Source organism: Pelodiscus sinensis, chromosome 1, assembly GCF_049634645.1.
Source record: "Pelodiscus sinensis isolate JC-2024 chromosome 1, ASM4963464v1, whole genome shotgun sequence".
NCBI lineage: Eukaryota > Metazoa > Chordata > Testudines > Trionychidae > Pelodiscus > Pelodiscus sinensis.
The window spans coordinates 143,985,707-144,003,767 of record NC_134711.1 but is presented as its reverse complement, the minus strand read 5'-3'; the positions used below and the strand labels follow the sequence as shown (position 1 = coordinate 144,003,767).

At 43.9% G+C, this 18,061-nt stretch overlaps 1 protein-coding gene across 1 annotated transcript in view; it reads left to right on the top strand.

Moving 5' to 3' along the window:
* LOC102461193 (beta-1,4-galactosyltransferase 3-like) overlaps positions 1-18,061 on the top strand; it is a 30,495-nt gene that overhangs the window by 11,294 nt on the left and 1,140 nt on the right. Inside the window, exons 2-5 of the mRNA XM_075905742.1 lie at positions 2,820-3,055; positions 10,706-10,896; positions 11,962-12,084; positions 16,555-16,659. Of these exons, the coding sequence (XP_075761857.1) occupies positions 2,820-3,055; positions 10,706-10,896; positions 11,962-12,084; positions 16,555-16,659 (655 nt within the window). The remainder of the gene's footprint in view (positions 1-2,819; positions 3,056-10,705; positions 10,897-11,961; positions 12,085-16,554; positions 16,660-18,061) is intronic.

Here is an 18,061-nt window from a genome sequence, read left to right as displayed (position 1 = left end):
AGTTTTTCACCTGAAACCTCATGCCTTCCCATGAGAAGTGGCTCTCCACACACTCAAAACATTCGAAGGGCCCTGGCTTTTTACATAGACTGCACCAGACCTTTCAGACAGATTGATCGTTTAATTGTGTCCATAGCTGAGAGATCAGAAGGACAACCCATATCCTCCAAACGAATTTCCAAGCTGATAACCACCTGTATAACAAAGGCCTTTACTTCTAAGTGCATTCCGCTCCCGGTTCAACCTCAGGCCCATTCTACAAGAGCTATGGCAACTTCGATGGCCTTTCTCAAGGGTGTTCCCTTGAAAGATATATGCAGAGCAGCCACGTGGTCCTCACATGACACTTTCATGAAACATTATGCCATATTCCAGAAGAGGCACTCGGATTCTGCAGTGGCATCAGCAGTGCTCCCTACAGCAGATAAATAGGGACTCTGTCTTTCCCTCCTTCTGGTTTGGTGACTACTGCTGCTCAGTCACCTACAGTGGAGCACCCACGGGGACATCCTCAAAGAAGAAAGCGAAGTTACTCAACTCAGTGCAGTAACTATCGTTCTTCGAGATGGTGTTCCTGAGGGTGCTCCACTACCTGCCCTCATCCCCGCTTCGGAATCCATTCTCTACTTACGTCTTACAGATTCCGAGGTGGCCTTGAGGAACTGGCGGGGGCCGGACCGCGTACTCAGGCAAAAGTGCACGAATGCCATGAGACGCTGCAGCACATGTGCAGTCTGGCTGGGTACTGCTTTCAGAAAAATCTCCGTTCTGCGGTGCCGGGGCAAGCCTAGCACCCACGGGAACACCATCTTGAAGAAAGACAGTTACTGCACCAATGTGAGTAACTTTGCTTTTTGAATGGTGTGAACTAATCTTTTTGTTTTAACTGTGGTCCTGTGCACTCTGGAATATGACATGTTTCAGTACTTCTGCCCTGAAATTTGCTCTCTTGCTCCAGCCGGACTCCAGAAGGGTTTTTTTTCTGTCTTCCTGCTCTTCAGAGATCTGTATGCAGCTGGTTTTACTTTCCCCACAAGGGGGAGTTAATTGGATTATACTCAATGTTTACTCCGACACCCATGGCGTCCAACATGCTAGCTGTTAGCCACTAGCCACATGTGGTTATTTGGCTTGTTGCGTGTTGCTAGTTTGCTGTAGCCACAATAGTAGCTACTACTTCATAACTGGTTGGATACTATGAGCCTACGCTACACCATGGAGGCAGGAGAGAGTGATCCAGACCTGAAGTCCAGCTTGCAGCCAGGGAGTGTGGGGGAGCCAGAATTCCCTAGGGTCATGAGCCATAGATGGAGCTTAACAGCTTCCTTTGTTTTCTCCCCATGTGTGGCAGGTAAAGAAACAAGTTCTGAGCTGGATTCCTTGGACAACTTCATAGGAGCTGAGGAACCATATGGCCAGGACAGCATGACAATTTATTTTCTAAAATAACTGTGGTATTCATGTATGAGCCATGGGGATGGGAGTGGGAGAACAAAAATTTAAAATATTGCATGGCAGTAGAATAAATTAAGATCAATTTTTAGAATGCAGGATTTGATTTTATGGATTGATACTACTGAATTTGGTCCTGCAAAATGCAGGGACTTGATTATCCTGAAAGAAATAATACCATCTCTTTTAAAATAAACTCAGACACTTTGTAGTGATACCCATGAATGCAACTGAATCTGAATACAAGTACATTTTGTTAGCATCTCTTAAGCAAGTTCGAAATAATAACACTGGGGCAGTTGTTAGTACTTAGTTAAAGTCACTGTTTTCTCATATAACTTCTGTTATACTGATTTTATATTTAAAATAAAATGTTCAGAGTAAAAGCAGTAATGGAATAAAGTGGTTTTGTTTTTTAAAGACAGAAACTGAGAGTTCCATAGAAACAGCTAATACAGTCATAGTAAGCAAATAGACATGGTAGATATGGTCTAGAGATGTTCCACCATAGCCTAGTTCCCTGAGAAACAGCCATTCTGTTTGTTGCAGATAAACATGGCGGCAATTGGTTATGGAAACTCTTGATAGCAGAGGCAAAAATCAGATTTCTGCATCAGACATCTGGTTCACTGATTTTTAAATATTTAGAAACGCTTTGGGTTTCATTAATAGAAAAGGGGAGGGGGTGAGAAGTAACATGGGAGGGAAAACAAAATCACTGAAATAAACTGTAGGGTAGCAAGGGTCTGGAAATGTTCTGAGAGTTGGCTATGAACTCTGTTAAATAATATCAGATTACCCTTAGATCAGAAGGGGAATTTAATTTTGGGTAACATGGGTTGCAGTAAGGAGAAATGCTCTTGTTTTCTTTTGTGTTATGTTTTCTCCAAAATAGTTTCTATATAGTCACCACAGTCCTTGAACCACTTTGTCTTTGAGCTCTTGCTTGAAATGTGGTATTGATATATAAATGGGAAAAGATAGTAAAAGAGGCAGATGTGATTGTTTCTCCAACTGCTCTTCCACAACTGTCCATAATGGTGATTATCTTGCCTTTTATTCAGAGAACACGGTGGTCCCCTGACAGTGTTTTGTGGGGGTCTGGATCTTCTAGTGTGAGTGGAGAACAGCAAATATCAGAAGAACCGTACTGGGGAGGAGTCCACTGAAAGGCCTCCATTGTGGATTCCAACTCATAGGAAAACACATGCCCCCACTATACTGTTCTTTACTGCTCTCTGCTGGGTTCAGATTGTGTTTCCAGCAATAGATGTATGAGTTTTATTCTGTTGAAATTGAAGTGATTTGACTCAACTTCATAGTCACCACATTTTAACTGTTTTTTCTCCTTTCCTTCATTCTTACAGTTGGTCCATTAACCATTACCTTCAATATATTCCCCAGTGAAAGAATGATAATACAAAAAAATCCCTTTGTTCGGTTTGGAGGTCACTACAGTCCTCCTCACTGTCTGGCTCGCTACAAATCAGCCATCATTGTACCACACAAGAACCAGGAAAAGCACCTGCGACACCTTCTCTATTATCTTCATCCCTTCCTCCAGCGTCAACAGCTTCACTATACCATCTACTTGATTCACCAGGTAAATCAAAATCGTGTGCGTCTCACTGCTGCTGAGATTCCCAGTTAAGGAGTAGTTTGGCTGTGAATGAAAAATGGACAAACAAGACCTCTGTGACAAATATGGAGTTTATGAATGTAGAATGACATAATTCAGCTACTCTAGCTTTGTGTCTCTAAAGAGTACATCATATCTTAACACTGGATATTTTACCACCTTTGTTTTTTGAGAGGGATTAAGATTAAATTTAAGGGTGCTGATGATCTTCGAGGAGTGTTCCTGTGGGTTCTCCACCCTACGTGTCTCGGCTCTCCTGCACTTTTAGTTGGAACTTTTTAGCAGCAGTATTCTCCCCGGGTGCCAGCGCACATGCACATGTCGCTACTCGCAACACAGTGAATGTGCCAACACGTGTGCACTGTCACCTGTGCCTCCGTTCCTTCTCAACAACTCTCAGCTTGGTTGGAACCCAGCAGTGCTTTGTCTTTAAATCTTAGATAGTGTTAGTTAGTAATTAGTAGTTAGTAATTAGTATTGTATTCTGACAGTTGTTTCGGTTTCCCCCCTTTAATTGTTGGTGGGTGTTTTTCCTTTTTAAAAGGATTTTTTTCCCTTGTTTGTAGTGTACTTGGGATTAAAGTAGTGATGCCAGGCTCCCCAGGATTTAAGCAGTTTCTGACATGCAGAATGCCCATTCCTGTCTCTGATGGGCATGCCCGATGCATTTGTTGCCTGGTCAGGATCATTTTCCTAAGAGCTATCGCAACTGAGAGACCAGCCTTTGCAACCAGTGTTTCAAGCCTCTCCACCCCATACCTTACCAACAGCAGCCTCTGACCAGAACTCATCGGCACCAAGGGATCCTCCAGCCAAGGAAAAATGCCTCACCCTCTGCGGACAGACCATCAAAAAGGCTGTCCCCTCAGCAGAAGTTCTCCTCAAAGGCACAGGGTTATGTGGATCTGCAGGCACTGAGGCTGTCCAGTATGAACAGACCCCAAGGGCAGTGCCCTCTAAAAATGTATGCCCTGTGATTTCAACACCTGAAGGTGAAGAAGACAACCCCTGCACTGTCGGTACCATCAACATCGGTATATAAGAATGATAATACTGGGTCAGACCAAAGGTCCATCTAGTCCAGTATCCTGTCTGCTGACAGTGGCCAATGCTAGATGCCCTAGAGGGAGTAAACACAACAGGTAATCATCACATGATCCCTCTCCTGTCATCCATTTCCAGACAAACAGAGGCTAAGGATACAATTTCTACCCATCCTGGCTAATAGTCATTGCTGTACCTAACCTCCATGAATTTATCTAGTTCTTTTTTAACCCTGTTAAAGTCCTAGTCTTCTAAACATCCTGTAGCAAGGAGTTCCACTGGTTGCCTGTGCATTGTGTGAAGAAAAACTTCCTTTTGTTTGTTTTAAACTTGCTACCTATTAATTTCATTTGATGACCCCTAGTTCTTACGTTATGGGAGCAAGTAAATAACTTTTCCTTATTCACTCTTTCTACACCAGTCATGATTTCATAGACCTCTATCATATCACCCCTTAGTTTCCTCTTTTCTAAGCTGAAAAGTCCCAGTCTTTTTAATCTCTCTTCATATGGAACTTGTTCCAAACCCCCAGTCATTTGTGTTGCCCTTTTTTTGAACCTTTTCCATTGCCAATATATCTTTTTTTCAGATGAGGCAACCACATCTGTATACAGTATTCAAGATGTGGGTGTACCATGGTTATATATAGCGAAAATAAAATATTCTTTCTTATTTTCTATTCCTTTTTTTAATGATTCCTAACATTCTGTTTGCTTTTTTGATTGTTGCTGCACACTGAGTGGATGTTTTCAGAGAACTATCCACTGACTCCAAGATCTCTCTCTCGAGTAGTTTTAGCTAAATTAGTCCCCATCATATTGTATGTATAATTGGGATTATTTTTTCCAATGTTCATTACTTTACATTTATCAACATTAAATTTGATTTGCCATTTTGTTGCTAAATCACTTCATTTGGTGAGATCTTTTTGAAGCTCTTCACATTCTGGTTTGGTCTTAACTATCTTGAGCAGTTTAGTATGCAAGTTGTCGCATCAGACCGCAGCTAATGTCCGACCAGAACCACCAGTACAAATGTTGACTAAACTGTCTCTGACACCGTGAACTGAAGTTTGCCTGGTACTGACCATGTCGAAGGCGTGGGGTGACTCGGTACCACAATGAATCCAGTCCTCCGCATTGCCGGCACCGGTCTTTCCTCCATCAAAGCTGCTGTTCACTCATTAAGAGCTGGTAGTCTCATCAGTACTGGGCACACCATCATTCCATACAGAAGTCATGCCGACATTGCAGGGCCCTAACAGACTGGCTGCACCATCAAGCTCATTCCCACCATTTTCTAGTGACAGTGAGGATGATGAAGAAATCTTTCTCCCCACGACATTCCTCTCCTAAGCCATCCTCTCAGTTGCAGCAACAGCAGCAGCAGACCCAACCACAGATGTGGCAACCTTTTCCATGGTTCCCTCCTATTCCATTCCCTCAATCTTGGCAAAGATGCGATCCATGGGGCCCCATGAGAGCTCAGGCACCAGCACAGGTGACAGCAGTAGCAAGATCTCAATAAGTAGTTTCTAAACTACCTGCATCCACCATGTCTGGCACTACACATGGGGAGTTGGAGGATCTGGAGGACACACAGGAGGAAGACACCTTACCTCCATCACACATCTCCTGTTTCTCTCCAGATTAATCCATAATGCACCCTCCACCAATGGCAGGCAATGACTTCAAGTCCTTTCAGGACTTGTATGAGAGGGTGGACAACTCCCTCGACATTTCCTTAGTTGAAGTTCCGAGGTACAACATAAATTAACTGATATTTTGCAGGCGTCAGCATCATCAGCAATAGCTTTACCAGTCAATGATGCCATACTAGACCCTGCAAAGACTTTGTGGCAAACACCAGCCTCAATTTCCCCAACCTCAAAAAGGCAGACAGGGAGTACTGTGTTTTTGCCAAAGGAGCTGAATTTTTGTTCTCCCACCTGGCACCAAACTCTCTGGTGGTGGATGCAGCCCATACCAAGGGCAATCAGACCCAATATAAATCCACTCATTATGATAAGGACTGGAAGAGACTGGACATTTTGGGTAGGAAATCATACTCCTCAGCATCCCTCCAGATCAGGATAGCAAATTGTTCAGCATTGCTAGCAAAATACACATACTACCATTTTGAAAAAATGAAGATGTTTACTGAAAACCTCCCAGAGGACCACAAGGGTTTTTCACATCCATAGATGAAGGGGTCCTCACAGCAAAAACCACTCTGCAGGCATCACTGGATGCAGTGGACACCGCCTCAAGGTCACTGGAGACATCGGTGGTCATGCCTCAGGCCTCCTGGCTGTACTTCTCTGGATTCTCTAGGGAGGTGCATAACGTGGTTGAGGACCTACCCTTCGAAGGACAGCAGCTTTTTTTTTCTACCACAACAGATGCTTCTCTGCATTCACTCAAGGACTCGCAAGCCACACTTAAGAACTTTGGGCATGTATGTTCCTCAACCCAAAAAGAAACTGAACTGCCTTTACATGCTGTGAGGCAAGGCATCATCCTCCTCCTCCTACCAGAAGAGCTACAACCTCAGAAGACCGTAGAAACAACAGAAGCATAGGCAACCTCAAGAACAGCCCACCACGTATCAGTCCTCAAGTGTCGGGCAGGTGTTTTGAACATCAGGTCAAGGGCTCAACATTGTTTCCACCAACCAATCAATACCAGTTCAGCCTTCAACCATTCTAACATGCATGGGCTAGGATTACAACAGATATGTGGGCCTTGGAAACAATAGCAAAAGGCCTCATGATTCCTTTCCTTACCTTTCCACCAAACCAATCCCCTTCTCTGTCCCTCTTCAGGGATCCTTCTCATGAGACTGCTCCAACAAGAGATTCACAAACTTCTTCAGATGGGGGCAATAGAGCTCATACTAGTACATCAGAAGGGGAAGAAGTTCTACTCTAAATAAATACTTTCTCACCCCCAAAAACAGGAGGTTGGAGACCCATCCTGGACTTACATGGGCTGAACAAGTACGTAAAAAGGCAACGATTCACCATGGTAACCCTAGCAAAGATAATTCCGGCTCTCTAAAAAGGAAACTGGATGTTGTCCCCCGACCTGCAGGATGCATACTTTCACATCGCAATTCACCCTTCACACAGAAATATCCTCAGGTTTGCACTAAAGGAGCAACACTATCAGTATAGACTCCTGCCCTTCGGCCTATCTTCAACACCCAAGATTTTCTCCAAGATCCTCACTATGGCAGTAGTCTATCTCAGGAAATCAGGAATGGTTACCTTCCCTTTCTTAGAAGTTGCCTGATAGTGATTACTACGGGACGAAAGGCCACGGACTGCACCACAGAATCAATTCAGCTATTCAGCATTCTGGACCCACAGATAAACGCGCAAAAGTTGCACTTTACTCCATCTCAGGAGCTAGAGTTCATAGGCACAACATTGGATTGCGTATGAGCACAGGTGCTACCACCAACAGAGGTTCCACTCATTGGCTACACTAGCAAAGACACTTATGGACAGCCCTACGCTGTCGGCCAGATGATGCCTACAACTACTCAGTCATATGTCTGTGATGACCTACATAGTCCCTCATGTCAGGCTGCACACATGGTGCCTGCAGGTGTAGCTTCACACATGCTTTCGGCTGCACAAACACCCCTTGCACAAACTTCTGAGTCCTACAAAGTCAAGGAATCCCTCAGATGGTGGTTGCAGGACACAATCCCTGCTGTGGAATTTCTTTTTAACAAATTCCACCATCCATACACATAACTACAGACAGTTCTCTAGAGGGCTGAGGTGCACACACCAACGGCTACAGCACCTGGGGAAGATGAACACCTCCAGAATCAGGCCTGCACATCAATATCCTAGAACTCTGTGCAGTAAGAAGGGCATGCGAGTACTTTCTTCCCCTAATTCAGGGCAAATCAGTGAGAATACTCTGACAATTCTGCTTGGAGGCTTTACATGAATCAGTAACTTGGGCCAGGTCATACCATCTCTGCCAAGAGGCCACAGCACTGTGGGACTGGTGCATTTACCATCAATTCACAATATCAGCCACATCTCTCCCAAGCAAGCAAAATGTCACCACAGACCAATTAAGCTGACTATTTCATCAGAAATATGAGTGCGAGATACATCTCCAAGGCCTACATACCGTCTTCCAGAAGTGGGGCTTTGCAAAATAGATTTTTTTCTCCACATTCCACTACTCAAAGTGCCTCAGGCATTGCTCCAGAGCGGGACTGCAAGAATTCCATGGGAGATGCCATGCTGATCAGTTTCTCACAATCTGTTTTATGTCTTCCCCTCCTGAACAAAGTTATACAAAGAATAAAACAAGACAGGGCCAAGGTCATTCTGATAACACCTGCGTGGCTCAGGCAGACCTGGTTCCCTTACCTGTCTCAACTGTCAGCTGCTTCTCTGATTCCTCTTCCATAGTGGCTGGACATACTGTCTCAGGAACAGGATCGTGTTCTTCATCCTGATGTCCACAAGCTCCATCTCAAGGACTGGCTCCTTTAAGGGTGAATACATGGGACATCATCTGTTCAGAAGAAGTTCGTACTCTTATCACGAACTGTTGAAAAGAAAATATGAGAGACTTATTTGCAGAAGTGGCATCTTTTTTTGTTTTTTTTTTTAACTGGGCCACTGACAGAGCACTTCAACCTAGTTCAACAAAGCTGATGATGGTCTTTGAGTATCTTCTTTCCTTAAAGAAACAGAATCTTTCGAGTTCATCAGTAAAGGTCCACTTGGCGGCTATCTCTAGTGAGCATGATAATGTAGACAATTACACTTTTTTTTCACACCCAACCACTAAAAATTCTTAACGGGCATGAACAATATTTTCCCCTCATAAAGGCAATAGTGCCATACTGAGATCTCAACCTTGTCCTTAACACCTTAACCTGCTCTCTGTTTGAACTGATGGCAACATGCTTGTTGTCACACACTTCCATGAAAGTTGCATTCTTAATGACCATCATGATAGCCAGAAGGGTCAGCCATTTATAACTTTTTACAAAGACAGAGTGGTGCTAAGAACACATCTGAAATTTCTTCTAAAGATAATTTGACAGTTCCATCTCAATGAACCCATATGCTTACCTGTTTTCCACCAAAAGCCTCATCCTGATACTAATGCAGCTTGACTCCACTCCTTGCATGTTCAATTCAAGGTTGCTTTTTACTTAGAACAAAGCCGTTCAGACACTCTTCCAGACTGTTCATTTCCATAGCAGATTGCTCCAAAGGGCAGGTGATTTTGAAACAGATGCTTTCAAAATGGATAACAAATTGTATTTGAACATGCAATGACATCAATAAGGTCTCACTGCCGACTCAATTGTGGGCACACTCCACCAGGGCCATGGGCACTTCCCCAGCCTTCGTCTATAATGTGCCCATTACAGACATTTGTCGAGCTGCAACGTGGGCCTCTACACATACCTTTACAAAATATTGCATAATAGAGACTTACACTGCACAATGTGTTAAGTTTGGGGTGGTAGTCCTCTCTGCCATTCACCAGTTAGGTCTGAAGCCCCTCCTTACAGACACTCAGGGTACTGCTCCAGTCACCTACAGTGGAGCACCCACAGGGATGCTCCTCAAAGAAAAAGAGAGGTTACTCACCTTGTGCAGTAACTGGTGTTCTTTGAGATGGATGTTCCTGTGGGTGCTCCTCTGCTTTGGAGTTGAAATATCTCTCTGCAGTAGAGAAGGAACTGAGGGATGGTTGATGGTGCATGCTGCGTCACGAATGGTGCTGCGTGTGCATGCTGGCATCCGGGGCAAATGCTGCTAAAATGTTCCAATTTTAAGCGCAGGAGTGCCAAAACACCTACAGTGGAGCACCCACAGGGACACCCATCTCGAAGAACACCAGTTACTTCACAAGGTAACTCTTCCCCCCCCCCCCCCCCTGCCAAAGAGGATTCCTTTAATCAGAGCTGCTTCTGAGTCAGTCAAAAGGAGGTGTCAGAGTGAAATCAGGTATATTTGTCTCCCTAGAGTGAGATGCAAATTCTTATTTGATCCAGCTCTGGGTCAAACTTATGCAGGCAAAACAGTTGGTATTACTGATGAGTTCTGGTGGTGTGAAGGATCTCCAGAGGGAGTAAGCCAATTAGTGGTGAAAACTGATGATTAATTAGGAAGGGGAATCTTTTTCAATTAGATGTAACTAGGATATGTTTTCTGATTTCTGTCTTCTTTCTAAAGAGAATGAAGGTAATAATCTGCAGGTGCAGGGAAGTATAGTTGAAGATTTACATTTAGTCTGTTAGAGACTAAAATTCTCTTTCTTTATCCCCATGAGAAAAGACTTCAACTTCTCAAAACTCAGAGTTGTGAAGCTAGTATATAGAATTTTCAAAAACATCTAAAGGACTTATGATTGGAATGTAGGCACTTCTGAATTTTTTTCCCAGCATCATTTGGTTCCAGTCTCACTCAAATTGAAATCCCATAGGAGTTTTGCTGTGGACTTCAGTGCATGCTGTATTTAGATTCTTGAAGCTATTCCAAAACTCGATGATTTCTCTGCACATTTTCTTTTCCAGGCTGGGAATGCTGCTTTTAACCGAGCAAAGCTCCTTAATATTGGTGTCCGGGAAGCCATGAAGGATGAGGACTGGGACTGTCTGCTTCTGCATGACGTGGACCTCATTCCTGAAAATGATTATAACCTCTACGTTTGTGATGACTACTACCCCAAACATATTGCCAGTGCCATAGACAAATTCCAGTACAGGTAAGGATCTGCATTTGGGATGAACATTTTTGATGATCTAATAAGTAGTTCCTTTTCATGGAACATGCAGTATAGCCTAGGACTGGACACTGAAGGCTGTTACCTCAATGTTTTTTCCCAACTAGATAGCTGTTGCTTCTATGACAGACGTCCCTTCTTCCTCATCAAATGATTCCTGCCACTCTCCACCATGCACCCATACTGAAACGGAAATGTGTTTTTTATCTTCTCAGAGATGCAGGCTGGAGAGCATTAAGCAGCACAGAGCACAAATGTGACATGGTACTGCTGCTGAGTTAGGATCTCAGTGCAGAGCTGTCTTTGAGATGTTGACAAATTTGTAACCTACATTACTTTCAACAGCTATGGCTTCCCTCCTCCGCAGCTATATAATTATCATGGATCATTTTGTGACACATCAGGGCAAATACAGTCCTTTATGAGACCCCGTTTTGCTTTCAGCAGCTACTCAAAGCAAACTGAAACTCATCATCCTGTGACTGATCAGTAATTATTTTCTATCCTTCTATGAGCAGAGTACAGTATTTTCCTCCCACTAGGGATATAAAAGGTTAAACGGTTCACCAGTTAACTGGTAAAACATAAATCTTACAGGAATACTTACCTGGTAATCAGTTAACTGGAGGGCTAAGCCAGCGGGAGCTGCCCCCCTCGTCGATGGTGGCCCGGCTGGCAGGACCCTGGCTGCAGTGGGCCAGCAGAGCCAGGGCAGCAGCCCTCCATGGTTAAACAATTAACATTATATAATTTAACTGGTTAACATTTTTACTGGGTATTTACATCTCTACCGCACACTGGAGGAAAAAATTCCTGTCAGTTGCAAAACAGTCTCTGAATTTTGCTGGTTAGAAGGAGTCGAAATTGAATTTGCAAGTCTGGTATTCTGCACTGGAGTCTTACTGTTCCACTTACGAGTGAGTAACATTTTCTAAATGTTATCCTTTCTATCCTCCAGCTTCTTGTGCAATGAGTCCAATAAGCTGAGACGAGGATGCATGTGAATTTGTAAAGTGAGTTTTAATAATTTGTTCTTCTCTGCTTCAGTTTGCCATATTGGTCCTTTTTTGGAGGTGTCTCTGCTTTGACTCCAGAGCATTACATGAGGATAAATGGGTTTCCAAACACCTACTGGGGCAGTCATGCTGAAGATGATGACATTGCTGCAAGGTACTAATGAGTAGGACTATGCCATTTAAAATAGAACTAAATAAAGGTCTACAGTAGCATGTTGCATGGTTTCCGTTAGCCCAAGGGAAGGAACTATAAAAGAGCTTAATAGGTCCTGGATATCTTTAAACTTATATAGTGATATGATTCATGGATTTTAGGGCCAGAAGAGTCCACTAAAATGATCTGATTTGACCTACTTAATACAGGCCACAGCAGAATTTCTAGGAATTATTTTGGAGAACAGTGGTTCTTGAGCCACAAGCAGATTTTTAAGGGGCTGCCAAAATGTCAGAGAGCAAGGCTGGGCCCAGGGAAGAATCTACTGGATGTGCAGATTTTTTAAAAAATTTTATGTATTTTATTTTTTTTCAGGTGGGCCACAGAGTTTGTCTAGCATATTGGAGGAGAGGATCTCAGAAAGTAAAATTATCTAGGACAGAGATTTTGTAATCCTTTAATGATTTTGGTGGCTGTTCTCTGGAAGAATGTTAATGCGTTGGAGAGCATTCATAATTCAGTTCTGGAGACTAGGGATGTAATAGTGTAGTCGATTAACCAATAAGAAAAAGCTTATAGGTTAATGCTATAGACTACACATATTTCCCTCTCCCCCTCTCCCTGCCAGTACATGTTTTAGTGAGCCTGGCTCACTTCTGGCTTGACGGGTCCAGGACCTACCCCTGCTTCGGGTCTGCATTTAAAGTGCATTAGGAGCTGGGCAGGCAGGCAGCCCGGCTCAGTTCTGGCTTGCGCTGGGTCCAGGAGCTCAGACCCTCCACCCCCCTTAGACAGGGATTGCTGCCACCCTGTGCTGCTGCCTCTTTTTCAGAAGCAGAAGCACAAGGCCACAGGCAGCCAGTCTGTGAGGGGAGCTTGTTTTTAAATTGGTTCCCCTCACAGAGTAACTCCTGCCTGGCTCCTCGTGCTGCTGCCTCTGATATAGTGGCTGCTGGCCCCGCCCCGGGGGACTATAGAATAGTTGATTAACCCAATAAAATTTCATGAGGTTGCTGGACTATTCAATTAACCGATATTTAACATCCTACAGGAGACATTCAATTCAGAATTGATTGAGTCAGAGCATGTTAGATCAATTTGTTTATCACTTTTGTGCAGTAGGAAGCTAGAAGCTTTCTTCAGATAGCTTGCACTTCAGGAGCTAGATAATGTTGTGTTGAATACCTTTGTGCTGTCTCTGGGGCTCTTCCAGAGTAATGACTGATAGCTGACTCACTGAAATTGTTTTATAAGAGATAATAGTAGACTGACATGGTGAAAAACTCAGAAGTTAGCTAGAAGATTTCAGGACATGGTATTTACCACCTGAAAGATCATTTCAGTAAGCATACAGTATTTGGGGGAGTTAGCAACTAAAAGAATCCAGATTCCCATAGTTAAAACTGACACGTAGTGACATATCATAGATTTTTAAGAACCATATGAGTCAGTGTTGGCAAAATATGTTATTTTGTTGCTAGGAAGCTGACATGCTATGGGTGTGAATACAGAGAGTTTAATTATAGTTCTTTGCCCAGTGCTGCTCTGAATAAAGAGCCTTTAGTCTTGTCTACTATAGCAAGCATTGTAGATGTAATTCACCAGTGACACAGCCTACTAGTGGACATTGAGGCAAACTGTCCAGGTTATATTACTTAGCTGGCAGTAAAAAATCCAACATTTGCTTCCTGCTCTTGTAGAGTGTGGCAAGTTTTATGTAATTTTCAGTGGAATATTTTGTTTAACGACTGTGGGTGTCTTTACCAAGCATTGTGCTCCTGAGACTGGTAAGTTAGGTTTTTAACAAAGTTAAAAATACTGTTTAAATGGAATATCAGGGTATAGCGTATCATGAATTTCTAAAAGCAGACCGGAGACACCCCAGTGCTCTCTGCACTACATCAGCTCTACCATGGGTCTCAAGTGGAGTGCCAGTTGTGAGAAGTGCCCTACCAGAGTCTTGTGCATTAGGGTGCACTTCGTTTTTTAAGTAATTAATCTGATAGAGGCACTTCTTTAGTCTGAGTAGGGATGTGAATGGGTAACCAGTTAACCCAGGACTAGGCAGCCTTTTCAAACCAAAGAGCCAAACTGCATCAAAGTTCAGAACAAGTGGTCAACAAAGAGCTGTATAAGAATGCCCATTTAAGGACTGAAAATATACAGCTTAAAATTATTGATAATGGACATAATGATTAATAACAAATGAAACATTGACTTACACTTAATTTAATGGGACTTCTGCTGCTGCATCTTTTCACACATTTGTTTGAAGTTTACATCATAACTAGTCAAATCCAGCTTCATGCATGCATTCAGGCTGTCTTCTGTCAATCTTATGACAGGGGGTTAGTGATGTGAGATTATGAGGGGCTCAGGGCAGGGGGTTCAGGGATATGATGGGCTCAGGGCACAAGGCTGGAGTATGGGGGGGTGTAGAAGTGTATGGCCAGGGCTGGGGATGTGAGGGTGCAGGTGTCTGGGTTGAGGTGTATGAGGGGCTCAGGGCAGGGGATGCAGATGTATGAGGGGCTCAGGGTCGGTGGGGGTGCAGAGTGTTATAATGCTTTGCCCAGATAGGGGTTGGGCCCCAGTTGGGGCCTTGTTGTTCAGGCTTCATTTTTAATTAATATTTTACTTTATGTCCAACACACAACGTTTTAACATATTTATTTTTATGGCAGGGGTGGGGAACCGTTTCTGGATCGGGGGCCACTGCGTTTAGGTGAAGGAAGCAGTTGTGACCCGAGGCATAGGATTTGGGTGCAGGAGTTTGGATTGTAACCTAGGGTAAGAGGGGGCTGTGATTTAGGGCATGGGACTGGGGTGCAGGAGGGGAGTGCAGGGGTTTGGATTGTGACCTAGGGCAGGAAGGATTGTGATCTGTGGCAGGCAATTGGGGTGCAGGGTCTGAGAGGGGATATGGGCTTAGGATGGGGCAGAGGGTTTGGCTTATGTGGGATGTGGGGGGTAGAGGGCTGGGCTGCCAGAGGCAAGATCTGGCTGGGAGACTTACCAGTGAGACTCCAGAGTAGGGATGTTAAATATCGGTTAATTGAATAGATGAGTAACCTCATGAATTCTTATCGATTAGTCGACTACTCTATAGTCCCCAAGGGCAGAGCTGGCAGCCAGTGCGCTCTGTATCAGAGGCAGCAGTGCGGGGTGCCAGGGAGGAGCTGGCCCATGAACAGAGCCAGTTTTAAAAACCAGCTCCCTCATGGACTGGCTGCCTGTTGCCCTGTGCTGCTGCCTCTGATAAAGAGGCAGAAGCATGGAGTGGCAGTATCCCCTGTCTATGGGTGGGTCTGAGCTCCCGGACCCAGCACAAGCCAGAACTGAGCCAGGCTGCCTGCCTGCCCGACTTCTAATGCACTTTAAATGCAGAGCTGCAACAGGGATGGGTCCCGGACCTGTCACAAGGCAGGACTGAGCCAGGCTTCTAGCCAGCCTACTAAAAAATGTAGTGGCAAGGGGAGGGGGGGGAAGGAAATGCGTGTAGTCTATAACATTAACTTATAAGCTTTTGATCATCAGTTAATTGACTACACCAAGGGTTCTCAAACTTTGTGATACCGCGACCCCCCTCTAAGTTGCTTGTGCCCCCCCCCCCCCAGGGGATCAGGACCCACAGTTTGAGAAACGCAGGGCTACACTATTACAGCCCTATTCCAGAGCAGCAGCCCAGCCTGTTTCACAGGAGCCTGCCCTGCCCCTGGCACAGGCTGCATGGCCATGTGCTCTGTGAATAAGAGCCTGAGGGGAAAGGGGATTGGTGCTTCCCATGCTGCCTGTTTTTCAAACAGGCAGCTTTCATTGGCCAGAAACTGACCAATGGGATTGTGCTGGGGGTGGGGAGCAGTCATGAAGCCTTGAAAGTATTCCTACTTGAAAGTAGGAATAAGAGATCCTCCAGAATAAAGCCCTTTTCCGGAGGATCGCGCCAGTCTAGACGCTTTTTTTCCGGCTTTTCCCCAAGCCGGAAAAAAAGCGGCGGACATGTTTATTTAAATCCGCGGGGTATATTTAAATCCCCCGCGGATTTCCCTATGCTGTCTTACCTGATTTGCATGGCTTTTCCGGAAATTGTGGCCAGTCTAGACGTAGCCCAGTTGTTGCAGCATCTGGCTCTACCAGCTTATCTGAATGGTAGTATAACGCACTGCTGCTGGCTCTCGCTCACATATATGCAACATATTACTTTTAGGTAAAGTCCCTGTTCCTATTGCAGACTCCACAAATGATGTCAGTTGAATCAGGGGTGCATTATACCATAATTTAAATGGTATCACTGAGTATCAAAATCTTTCTTCCCTTTTTTTGACTTTGAATTACTAGCTTTTTAGCCCGGTTGTATGTTTTTGCTTTGGTTGTTTCTACCAGGAAAAATCTCAATACCTGCACTTTCTATAGCCTAGAACTCACATCCCCTTGTTTATAAACCCAGATTTTGTTCTGTTTGTTTTAAAGGATTCAGTTAGCAGGAATGAAAATAGTCAGGACCCCTATTCATCTTGGACACTACAAAATGATGGACCTGGAGCAACACTCATGGAGTGAAAAGCACTCAAGAAGGTAACTATTGTCCAAGGATCCTGTCCTCCATTTGTTCAAATTCCAGACCATCCCGGGTCTGTGGAACCTGCTAACTGATTGCTATCACCTTCCTCCTCGTGTGGGGCAGAAGGCACAGACTGAGCAGCTGCTTATCAGCATCCTGCTTTTAAATGCTATTTAAAGAAACTATCTCTGGCTTTGTTCAGCATAGAGTTTGGGAAACTTACTGGGTGGAAGTATTTGCTTGATTTATTTTGATTACAACTTAAATGCCTGCAGTCCTGCTGGCAGCCTCTGGACTCATGGACAAAAGAAAATTTGATATCAACAATATTGTCTGGTCAACAGCCAATTATAACTGAATCTTACTTTCAGTAGTTATATTTTTAAAGCGTAGATGCTTTACTATGAGTTAATCACAGTGTTTGAAGTCCTTAGTAGTATGCTTATTCTTTTGATTGGCAGTTGCTAGCAAGAGTTTTGTACAGTGCCTAGCACAGTGGGATCCTAGTCCATGATTAGAGCAGTAGTCTCTAGAATAATAGTTTGAAACAAGACCGTTTCCAAATTAGTCATCGTAGGGTATCTTGGAAAAATTAAGAATCAACCTTCAAGCTCGTTTTCCTACGTGTTCCTTCCCTTAAGATTTTCATGTGCATCTAGGACAAAATAAATGTCTTAATATTTTATGTAACAAAGTATTATGCTAGCAGTAGACAAACACTAAGCTATATGTGGACCCATTAAAAATGTGAAATCAGAGCTGAATTCAGAAAATGTGGGTAAGGTGGACCCTTTAATGTAACTTAAATCACCATGGATCTACTTGCATACCATGAGCTGGAACAAACTGTTTATGGTGAATGAGGTGGGGACTGTATTGGCATCTCAGCCCTCCCACTTGCCTCTTTCTTAATGCTGAGCTCTTTAACATCTTCTCTCATGTTCACAAGTCAGCATACAGCCGAATACATCTGAAATCCTCATTTCCGCATCTGCCGCCTGACGTCCAAGCTCTTTATGTTCCAACGTGCAGGATTCTGCTGCCACTGCCCTTTCATATGTAAAAAGCAGTACTGCCAAATAGTCCTTAAACTCTCACATGCCATCCCCCACCATGCATTTCAGACTCTAGATCCAAATGATCCTTGTTTATAAACATTATACAATTACTCCAGTCTCCTGCACATCACAGCATGTCTTTGCTCCACTTTCTGCTCATCTAGAACAAGTCTCCTTTGTGCCAATGGATAATCTCAGATCTTTTGGTGGAAGACTTTACCTATAAAGCTTCTGCCACTTGGAACAGCTTCCTTATCTGCCTGTCTACATCTTACTTCAACTGTTAACTAAAAGCACCTCTTCTCTCTGCTTAAGCCACTTGATCATATTGACACATAGGCTGCGTCTAGACTGGCAA